This window comes from Eutrigla gurnardus (assembly GCF_963514095.1).
Source record: "Eutrigla gurnardus genome assembly, chromosome: 1".
NCBI classification, from domain to species: Eukaryota; Metazoa; Chordata; class Actinopteri; order Perciformes; family Triglidae; genus Eutrigla; species Eutrigla gurnardus.
Window position 1 is genome coordinate 21,048,906 of NC_139915.1, and position 11,645 is coordinate 21,060,550.

General features: G+C 42.8%; 1 protein-coding gene across 3 annotated transcripts in view; it reads left to right on the top strand.

Annotated features, from left to right (window-relative positions):
• Positions 1–874: 874 nt before the first annotated feature.
• The window catches only part of smyd3 (SET and MYND domain containing 3), a 117,967-nt gene continuing 107,196 nt past the window's right edge, over positions 875–11,645 (top strand). For all 3 annotated transcript variants that reach the window (XM_084007245.1, XM_084007246.1, XM_084007247.1), the window contains exon 1: positions 875–1,076. In XM_084007245.1, coding sequence (XP_083863371.1) covers positions 916–1,076 — 161 coding nt within the window. In that variant the 5' untranslated portion in view covers positions 875–915. The remainder of the gene's footprint in view (positions 1,077–11,645) is intronic.

An 11,645-nucleotide genomic window follows, 5' to 3' on the forward strand; every position in this document is an offset into this window, starting at 1 on the left:
ACAACATACAACTACAATTTCAATGGGCTATAAGGGGGCGGATGGCTGGCTGGCGTCATTACTCACTCTGAAGTCCCATCCCATGATACTCCAGAAAGAAGTTTCTCTCAGGAACGAGGCAAGGTGACACATTGCACTTGGAGCAGTAAATGGGTGCGGTCCTGAGTGACAGTTCTCCGCCGGTAGACATGTCCCAGTATCTTTACTCAGATTGTGCGACTACCTGTTCACCACGGCCAGATATGCAGCCATGAAAGAAGACAATCAAGAGAAAATCTGGGAAAGACCAGAATGACCAGATATCCTAATTGAGGAATGAGACAAAGGTCTAATATGTTTTTGGATCCATCTGGTGTGGTGCACTTTTATTATAGGCTAAATATATCAATATTATGTTTGAGGTTCAAAATTGCTTTTTCTAATTTGATGCAACTTTCTTCAAAGCATAAGTTATAAACTTCACTGTGTCCCAATTTTAAACCATTCAGGCAATACATTTACCTCTGTGTAATTTAATGTGTGTGTTGCATGTTACTGCTGTAGTTATTTATGCTTGTGCCAATTTTGACTACTGTTTACTGTTGGGTAGCTTAATTTACAGCAATAGGAACATAATAATTTGTAGCCAGTGGATTTTTAAATGGTTTATGTAATTTAAGAAGTATCAAAATATCTCAATCCATAAAGTAACACTTATCACAACCACAACCTTTGTAAGACTACTTCAAATACAATTTTAAAAATCACCAAACTTGGAGAAACGTGGTTTTCACTGGATAGGAAGCGTATCTGAAAAGTAACTAGAACTAAAGCATCCGGGTGTTTGTGACGCCATGACGCACCGTGACGCGTCTTTTACGTACGGATGTAAAAAACTGCTCGCTTCCCGTGGGTGAATAACCGCGAAAACCGAACATGGCACTGAAGCTGGAGCGGTTTATCAGCCCCGGAAAGGGTAACGGTCTGCGGGCGACAGCCGGGATTAAGAGAGGAGAGCTGGTGTACTCCGCCGAGCCGCTGGCGTGCTGTGTGTCCAACAAACTGGCCAGAGATGTCTGCCACCACTGCTTCTCACGGTGAGACAGCCGGTAACTAGCTAGTGTCGTGGTAGCAAAAGACAAAAGGTGTTTGGTGGTTTAATATTCTGAAAGCAGTGTGGCGAATAATGACGTTTCTGACTAATATCTGAGTGGATTAAGTAGATACAATTCAAACACACACTCATATCGTTTGACATTTTCGCTCTCCTTCTCCGACAGTTTGTGTGTGAAGGCTATCTTAATCTTTATATGCGTGTTGACCACTGAGTGTGTTTGTGCCTAGCTAAGACCTTTCTGAAGTTATAGTTATTATCTGCTCGCTAAATTGGTACACATGGGTAGTTCTTCCACTGGCCACTAGGTGGCACCATTGTACTTTCGTAGTTTCAGAGGTGGCAAGAAGTCCAAAGTGACACAAAAGCATTTAAAACGGTCGGCTGTAGAGATGACGTAGTATTTCAATAAATCAATAAAAAATAAATATGGTGACTGCACAGACATTGGTGGCAGGTCTAATGTGGTTAAAATGTAGCTCTGAGTGAAACTGAATGTATTCAATGGTAATGTGGAAATTGGTGATTTTTATGTAGAAGGGCTTGGTGCAAGGCCAAAACTACCAAGTTCATTGCCTGGCTGTTGGATTTTGGTAATATTATTCATTCTAATGCGGCGTTCACACCGGACGCGATAGAAGCGAATACAATCGCGTGAGACGCGTGTATTGCGCCGCTTGATCATTTTGGACTATTCGCGTCAGACGCGCCATTCGCTTCATTCGCTCTCTTTCGACGTCGATCATGGCTAATATCTCCACCGTTGCTGCACTGTACCTGCTGTACAAGTCCCAGAAACGCCGGAAAACCACCCGCCGTCGTGTTTGGGTTCATGAAGTTACCGGGTCCCACCTCCTCACCGACCTTCACCCACGCCTCCTCTTTTTTTATTTTGTCCCGGTAGAACACCGCTGTGGTGTCGTAGAGCACCGGGGGTGCAGTCGAATAGGGTGCAGTCGAATAGTCAAAAAATAAGGTCCTAACTCCTATTCCTATCTCCTATTCCTTGACCTCTGGGGAAAACGTCACGGGGTTAAGGAAAGGCGATAGGAGAACTCAAAAGGATTTAGGAATAGTCGACCGCGGTGCTCAGAGAATCCGACCGGACTTTCACTAAGCTACGTCATTATAACGCGGCCGCTGAAGATTGACAGCTGATGATCGGCACCGGCGATTGACGTGCGTCTGCGCTGGAGAAACTACAATAATGGACTACAAAAAACGCGTCGTCCACTTCTCCCCATGTTGGTTTTATAAACAGCTGGTTCACTGACCGGCTTCAGTTCCAGCAGCTCCTCCTTCCCGTTTGACCGTTTGCTTTATTTACGTTTCATTTGTGGTTTTAGTTTCGTTTTTGTCAAACATTTGTAACATGATTGAAATAAATGAAAAAAAAAAAAAAAACATTCGATTATTATCACTGTCCACAAACATTTATCGACACTATTCCAATTACTATATGTCTGCATGAAAGTTAATGTTAAATATGCAAATGCACATATCGTTTGTTTTCATGAACGGCCGAGGTGTGCGGCACTTTAAATGTTGCTCTCGCAAAGAATTGTGGGTCGGAGTGATCTCCTTTGCTTTCGCATAGGAAGGTCTGTTGCATCCTATGCTAAAGGAGCTCTGAAAGGAAGCATTGGAGCTCCTTTCCTTTGCATTTAGAGAATCCGAACAGCTCTTATCATGGCGGCCACTTGTTTACTTCCGGGTCACTTCTTCAGTTAGGAACCTTCCTAAGCAAAAAAGACTGTTCGACTGCACCCCTGGGCTGCGTTTCAATAACAGTTTGAGTCGCCCTCGCTCACTTGCCCTAAGCACTTGCCCTCGGGGGAATCCCCGCCGCCATCTTAAGGGCTGTTCCATTTCCCTGAACAGCTGAAGTGAACTCCGTGAGATCGACCCTTGAGGGCTGAGTGATCGAGTGAACAACGATGGCCACTTCAGAGCTGTATATCACCCACAATGCATTGCAGTGGTGCACGAAAAATATGTCCATGCGGTGGCGATAATGAACCTCAAACACCAGTGTCTGCTGTCTATTCACCACCAAGGAAGAAGAAGAAAGTAGAAAATGAATTACATTTAATTCATTTTCTTAAATTGTGCAATTAGACTGTCTGTTGCAGTTATGGCAGAGCCCACCGTTTACAAGTGTAAGTATATAAGCCGACGTATTGCCATCAAGTGTAGAATACGTCTTCGTCTCAATGAAATGAGTCTCTGCATATTTTGTGTAATTTGGAATAGGCAGTATAGCGCTACTCCAACAACGTGTGGTTGATCCATGATTGTCTGGGCTGTTTTTTTTTTTTTTTTTTCAATCATGTTACAAACTTGACAAAAACGAAACTAAAACCACAAATGAAACGTAAATAAAGCAAACGGTCAAACAGGAAGGAGGAGCTGCTGGAACTGAAGCCGGTCAGTGAACCAGCTGTTGATAAAACCAACATGTGGAGAAGTGGACGACGCGTTTTTGTAGTCCATTATTGTACTTTCTCCAGCGCAGACGCACGTCAATCGCCGATGCCGATCATCAGCTGTCAATCATCAGCTGTCAATCATCAGCGGCCGCCTTATAATGACGTAGTTTAGTGAAAGTCCGGTCGGATTCTCTGAGCACCGCGGCCGTCTTTTCCTAAATCCTTTTGAGTTCTCCTATCGCCTTTCCTTAACCCCGTGACGTTTTCCCCAGAGGTGAAGGAATAGGAGTTAGGACCTTATTTTTTGACTATTCCACTGCACCCCGGGTGCCCACACACAGCAACAATTGGGCGCGTTTCGGATCGCATGCATTTGCGCCGATGCATGCACGAGACTTGAGAGGATCCACCGGAACTCGTCATAAACACGGCAAATTCTCACCACGTCAAGTCGGACACAGGTGCACTTCACGGGCTTTTTTTTTTTTTTTTTTAATTTAAACTTTATTAATAATTGTATACATAACAAAAACTATCGCGCCAGGGGAAACTTCACGGACTTTGCACAAAGAATATGGCCTGCCCAGTGGCGCTGGCTTTCTTCGTCGCTGACGAACTCGAGCCAGGCATTTGAAGTCCCGTTGTTGACGGAGGCTGAGGAATTTATTCACGTGGGAATTACCACGTGATAATTCTAACCAACTAGGGCAACGTTGAGGGGAGTGTCTTATGTCTGCACTTATTTCAGACCATCTGCAGAGAAAAGCATGCGAAGGGAGGTACCCTGGAGATACCGCAAGTTTTTAAAGTCATGTGACATGTCGCAAAGGGAAGTTATCACCAGCATTTGTGACGTTTTTTCCCCAGAATGCCTTGTTTTGCGAGGCAAATGCATGCGCATGCTTGATTCGAAACAAGCCTAATATCTTCTCCTCCATGTTGGTCTGAGTGTAAACAACGGACGTGAGGGAAGTGACGTCGTCGGCTTGAACTCGTCGCTGATTGGATGTCGCGGCGCGATGCCGCCTGAAAAGTTCGATATTTTCAACTTTATTCGCGTCGCTTCAGACGCTTCATTCGCGTCAGACGCGCCATAAAAATAACCATAATGTCGCATTTGATCATTTTCCTCTTTTATTTTAATTTTCTCACAGCAGCATAACATTATTTTAAAGAAAATATAATAATATAATAAATAATAAGCCACAAAGAATGTGCAAATGTCTGGTAAACATTTGAACTCCAGCATTAACTTAAGCTATAGTGTGTGCGCAAATGTAAACACAGAGCGCCATCTTAATAAGAAATAAAAATAACAAATGAGAAAAAGTGTGCATTGTGATGGCCTCCGTTATCTCCCTCCATCGATGTGATTTTTTTGTCATAAGGGGTGCCTTTGGCGAAAGACTCATAATTCGCGTGTTTTAGCTTTAAGTGGTGGAAGAGGTTACCGGTGTTTCCACCTCCAGCAGCAACAGTCGCGCAGAGTATCGCTTTATGTTCGTTTTTGTGTGGAAAAAGTTCCACACAACAGACGTAGCGCCCTTTTTCGGAACGAGTTCCTCCTCTTTGTCATGGGTGGGTCGCGCTGCCTCCGTTTCCTCGTGACGTTCACTCTCCGCCTCCGCCATGATTGTTATTACTCAGGTAAAGCTGTTTCTTCTTCGTCGTGCTCATGCAACCCCGCAAGCAGTCTGCTGCAATGCCTGCAGTGCCCCCTGTGTCGAGGCGGTGTAATTGCACTGACTCAGAGCGATGCTGCAGACATCTGCGCTTTCTCCGGTATAAACGGTATTGCAAAATCTCTACCGGTAGACACTTTTATACCGTCACACGGTATAATACCGTCATACCGCCCAACCCTATTGTACAGTATTCAAAAATTAAGCGCTGTACCTTCACAGCTACTAAACCCCTTAAAACAAGGTTTCAGCTCAAAACACAGAGCATGAGAGAAAACCCACAGGAAGATGAATAGCGAACAGTATCCACCAAAAAAGCTAGCCATAATCACGGCCGACATACTAGTATAAAACCAGGTTATAAATCCTAACACTTCATCATAGTGGTAAACAAACATCTCAATAAACACATCATTTAAATAGAACAGCGTATTAATGATTTATGGTCAAGATATTTTACTACGATGTGGAGAGATATCTATAGTGCCTACCTTGCAAACCATGAACAAATACCGAACCAACATTGCGGCCCCGCAGAGCAAATACCTGAAAACACGTCAAAGGACGTCAAAGGACAAACGGCAACAATTGCGTAACGCCTGTGGGCATAAATAATACAACAGTGCCATCTATTGGCCAAAATAGGCAACTGCCTTACATTCACCCCTTCTTTAATTGATGGCGTCCCAGTCATCAAACCAAATGAAACAAAACAAGGACCACCCACCAAACACAAACAAAGAGAACAGTCAAAGAAAACATGTAAAAAATGAACAGTGTGGCGTGTAGTGATATATGATGAAAACGTGTGCATGTACCCCCTATTACAGTTTTTCTCAGTTGCTTTGGTGCTTTTCTCACAACACTATTAACATTTTCACAGCAGTTAGTGCATTTCTCAAAACAATTAGTACAATCTGCAAAACCTAGTGGGTAACCTGCAAAAGCACGTCACTTGCTCAAAATGGATAGTCCATTCCTCAAAAGTGCTACTGGTACAGCCATTTGAAAACTACAGTAAAGTTACACATTGCTGTAGTTAGGGGTGTTGTGGAAAAATTAATCTGCCCAATAAAGATCAACAACCAGGATCAGCTTTTTCTCCGAGGTTTATTTCACTAAGTATTCTCATCTGCAGAGGAGGGACTGGTCACTCCTGCCTTCTGATGCAAAGGTTCAGACTCAGCAGGAACGACCCTGAGTCCAAAAACAATCTCCCTTTTAAGGAGTAGGAACCAAAGGACGGATCATGTCCTATCTTACAAAGACAAGATGTACAGGCAAGGTCAAGATTTACAGAACACAGGCGTCATAGTCCTGAAATTATCTTATGTCAATGTGGCACTCATGTTCATATCATCTACAAACAGGCATTCATTTTCGTCATAGCATAACAGTCAGATGAGGAGATGCGGATCGACGTCTGGCCTGACAAATATTCTGATTATAAAGTACAAACATCCAAAATTCCCATTACAGGGGAGTAAGTGAGTACAAGACACTGAATACGTACGTTTCACATTTTTACTGTATATGCTCTTTGCAATTCTACAGCATTGTGCAAAAGAAAAATACACTACAGTCACTTATTTAGAACAAACATAAGAAACACCCATTTGGTAGAGCTCCAATTCACAGTGGTTCTTCCAACATTTGGTTGCACCCTCCGACCAGCCTCAGCCATTGTGAGGCCGTGATTGACAACATGGTCCACAACTGTAGCCCTCATTTCATTAGGAATCTGCCTAAGTATTTGTACTGTAGTACTTCTTCCTCTGTTTTGTAGAAATGGTACTAACTATGTCCTGCTCGGTTCATATATGCTTGCCAAGTGAGGGTTCATGGGATTCATCCCTGAATGACTGTGAACAAGTGGCTTGTCATTGGTTACAACTAATACTTCACACACCTCCTCCTGAGTGAAAGTTGAAGTTACCCTGAGAGCAATTGTTCAATTTAGGAGATATTTCCAGGAAAAAATTATCAATAAAAGTATAAAATTAGCTTGACAGAATTTGATAAATAATTCAACAATTTTGTATGTAATGACTCAAGGAATGAAATGAAGACTATTAGTTTTATTGGCAACAACTATTCAGCATCCATTAGTATAGTTCATTTTGACTGACATGACATAAGCAAATTAGCATAAGCAAAAGTAAGCAAAAAAAAAAACAGCAGAGAATTGTATGAAAGCAACTGATACATGTCCAAAAGCCTTTACAATTTGTTCAGAGGAAGGAGACATTGCTACTATGATGTGAACAAATGACTAAATGTTGTGGAGGTTGAACTAATAGTGATGAGAATTTCCATTCTGATCTGAGAAAAGCACCAAAGCGACTGAGAAAAACTGTAAGGTGGGTGCTCTTGCCGTGTTAAGCTACATGTGTCCTGCTGCTCTGCTTGCTTTGGCCCTCTGCCACAACTTCCATCCTCTTTCTAACTTCTGCCGATCCTCCTCTGATTCCACGGTTTGTGACTCATAGGACAGTTGGGGGACGTTGATTCCTTGGTGAGTTCCTCCTTGGAACACTGGGGCAGGGAGACAGGATGGTGTCTGTTTTATCACTTCACCGGCCTACCCCCCATATCCTCTGTATCCTCCATCCCCATGTCCTCCCAATGTGTTTGGCTCATGCTCCCCGCTTGTCACCCCACCAACCCTATCTACTGGAAGAAACATACACTGAGATTTCGGTGGACCACCCTCTCTTTGTCACCATTTTCTGATCGCACCACATACACAGGTATGCTGGGATGCTTCTTCACCACAATATATGGCCGGGGCTCCCACTTGTCTCCCAGTTTCTGTCTCCCCTCCACATGACACACTTTAACAAGAGCTCTGTCACCTGGGTTGAAGACTTGACTCTTGGCTCCCTGATCATAGTATTTTTTCTGTTGCTCCTTGGCTTGGTGAGAGGTCTGTTATCTTATGATATAAAGAAAAATGCAAATCATATTTTGAATAATTTCATTTTAATGCATCAATTTAGGGAATTTTGAGAACCAAAATATGACATCATTTCCTGACCAATTTCTTACAAACAGCTGGTTCTGATCCAAATGTTGACATACTAAATGGGGTTGAGGAGTTTAAGCATTCAAGAAAAGATGAAAACAAAAATGACTAAAACACAGTGCTGAGCCTTTAAACTATTAGTTTATTCTGACTATTATTATTAATATAAGTGGGTGAATATTCCTCAGCCTTCCTTGGTGTTTTGGGTTTGACTAAAACCCCGTTCACCTACGTCGCCACTCGCCCATCTCTGAGCGACAACTGTCAATGAATGTGTTCTAGCGGAATGTGGTGAGGACAGGCGATGCAATGTGGGCGGGGACGGAGAGAAAATATCTTCAACTTTCTGTGATGCGAGTGAAGTGAGTACCAATCAGAATGTAGAATAGAGATGATTGACAGTTGACGTCAACAGAACGTTCCACAGAGAGTTGCCGCTTGAAACTAGGCCGGTGGCAGTGAGTTTTTTTTTTTGCCAGCGAGTAGAATTCAGCGAGAAAGCGAGTAGCGACGTATGTGAACGGGGCTATACGCGCCGTCAAACTTGCCAGCTGAGGGGGGGTCGGCGCGGGGGACGCCTTGCCATGGCAACGGGGGAAAACAGAGCATTGATGAGCCAAACCAGCCGCGAGGATTTCCCCTTATAATAAGCGCTGCTGCCCTCCTGTTTAGGCCTATCATTAGAGCTAGGGCTGTAGCGATACACTAATCTCACGATACGATACGATATTCGATATTCAGCTCACGATACGATATAAATCACGATATTCAGTCAACGATACGATTTGATACGATTCCATATAATTCGATACACTTACATCATTTTCTGAAAGATTTAAAAGGTACAGTGTGATTTTGGTGACATCTTGTGAGTGTTCCATTTACTTGGATTGAATTAATATCAACTGAAAGAATCAATTACACAATATATGGCTCTGACCTGACAGAGAGTCTCCAGCTTGCAAATGCTGGACAAAATAAATCAAATATGTGGTGAGAAAATAAGTTACATTTATTTAAGTGCAAACTGTAACTTACAAAGCACACACACACACAGTGGGGCCGCCAGCCGGAATCCTGTATGCACTGTGCATACCACTGCATGAAAAGTCGGATTTTCGTCCCTGTAAACGCCCGGAAATCTCCCTAATTTTCGGGAGTTAACGACAATTTACAGGCTGCGAACGCCGCGTTCGTCTGTGCCGAAAATTGTCGGAAACGAACCACAGCGAAGGCTCTAATTAGCATATGAAAAGCAGCGAAACCGCGCCTGGCCAGAGATGGCTTGAATATCCTCACTCAGGATTGGATGAAACCACTAGTTTTAAACAAGTATAATCGCTCGTGATTGGTTGGCAGATCTGGTCATTATAAATGTAAAGCCAACCCACGTTGGCAGATCTATCACTATTGGTCAACCTGATGAGTCATTATAAATGTAAACCCCCCACCCCCGTTGGCAGATGTGTTACTATTACATATTACTATTACATATATATGTATATATATATATACGTATATATATATATAATATGTATATTTATACATATATACATATTTATTTATTTTTATTTATTTATATATTTATACATATATACATTTTTATTTATATATTTATATATTTATAAATATAAATATATATACACACACATTTATTTTTATTTATTTATATATTTATAAATATAAATATGAATGAATTTATTGAGGAAAGGAAAAATTGCCAGGAGGAAGTATTCAAAGAAAGAGCTTTATTGACAACACAACACACAACTGTACAAATTTGCCCACACAACAAACAAATGAACTGGTGACATTCTGTCCGAATTTGGTCAATTTTACAGCCGCCTGCGGTGCGTGGCCCTGTACTTGGGAGTCTTCTCTAATCGCGACTGTAGAGTCGCACAGAGCTCGGTGAGCTCCTGGCTGTCGCACAATCCATCCAGACACCCCGCCAACGACGCCGTCCTCCTCATCAGACATCATGTCTGTGGTGGCGGACTTCCAACGGTCCACCTCATCGCCAGCAAGCACACTCCGTGTCGCTTCCAGCAGCTGTAAAACAATAAATAAAGACAATCAGTACTGCGCGATGCACTGCGCATGGACACAACACATCTATTAATGCACCTGAAAAATAGGTTTAGGTAGGTTTGGTCACATTGACCAAAAACGGATCTAATAAATCTAATAAGTCTTACCCTCTTTCTCCTGGAACGACTCCGAGCTGACGTCTTCACAGCTTTCGCCTGCGATGCGAGATCAGGCTGTGTGTGTCTGAAGCTCCTGCGTACCGTTTCATAGTATGTCTTACAGGCAGCTGGAAAACAATTAAATGAGTGGTATGAATAAGAAAACTTAAGTCACAGTAAAATTAAAACAAGGAAGAAGAAAACAGTAAAAGTTACTTACACACAATGGCGTCACTATCAGCGTCATAGAAATCCGGACTTGCGGACAAAGCTCCGAGCAAGTAAGAGGTCACAGCTTCGTTATGAGGCGAGGTTCGTCTGTGAAAACAAAATGAACAGTTAAGATCGGTATCTACTGTTAACGCATCTATTTCCTTATACAGCAGAATGAAAGCATATTCTTTAAATCGTACCCTTGCTCCGGTTCGTAGTGCCTACAATGCGTCTCCGAGTTGTGAAGACGGCGTACTGCTTCCTGTAAAAGACCAACAAAATACACTTAACAAAGCAACTTAACGTTACACTGGTTCCTCTCTCTTGTTCTTTTACAAGGCTACTATGCTACTTTTAGCTTGGACTATTAGCTTTTAAGCTACTTTTAGCTTGGGCTTGCTTTGCTAATTTTAGCTTAGCTAGCAGTCACCGAACATATTCTTACCGCAATCATCCTGAGAGTCTCCAGCAGTCCTGGGACATCCTCAGAGTCTCCAGCAGTCCTGGATATAAGAATTATAACATTTAAACCATATTTTCTTAAGTGAAGCCTCTCAGAGCAGCATCCCTCCTGCCGGTGAACGTGAACTTCTCCTCCTCGTTCCCCCCACTGAATGAGGCGCCCGGTGTCTGCATCCGTCCCTTTAACGGACAACGGTGCACGGCGTTATTAATCACCGTTAGTAAATATATAACCACGGTTTAACATAAGCACTATATTATTAGTTAACGTCGGTAAAAACGGCACATTTTCCGCTTCGCTTGCGCTCGCTAACCTCTGTGGTAAATTAGCGTCAGTAGGCTAGCCGGCTGCCAGGACCTTCGATTCGTAACGTACAATGCCAACAACAATAAAGTAACGTTCATTATCAATACGATTTAAAAGTCAGCTGGAAACATAAAAGTCATGTTACAGTATACTTACATGTGTACGCGGTTTGTGTCGGGCTGTCGCCAGAATCACCGCAGTCGTCCGCCATTATCCAAAACTTGTGAAGTCAGACGAGCCGCAAT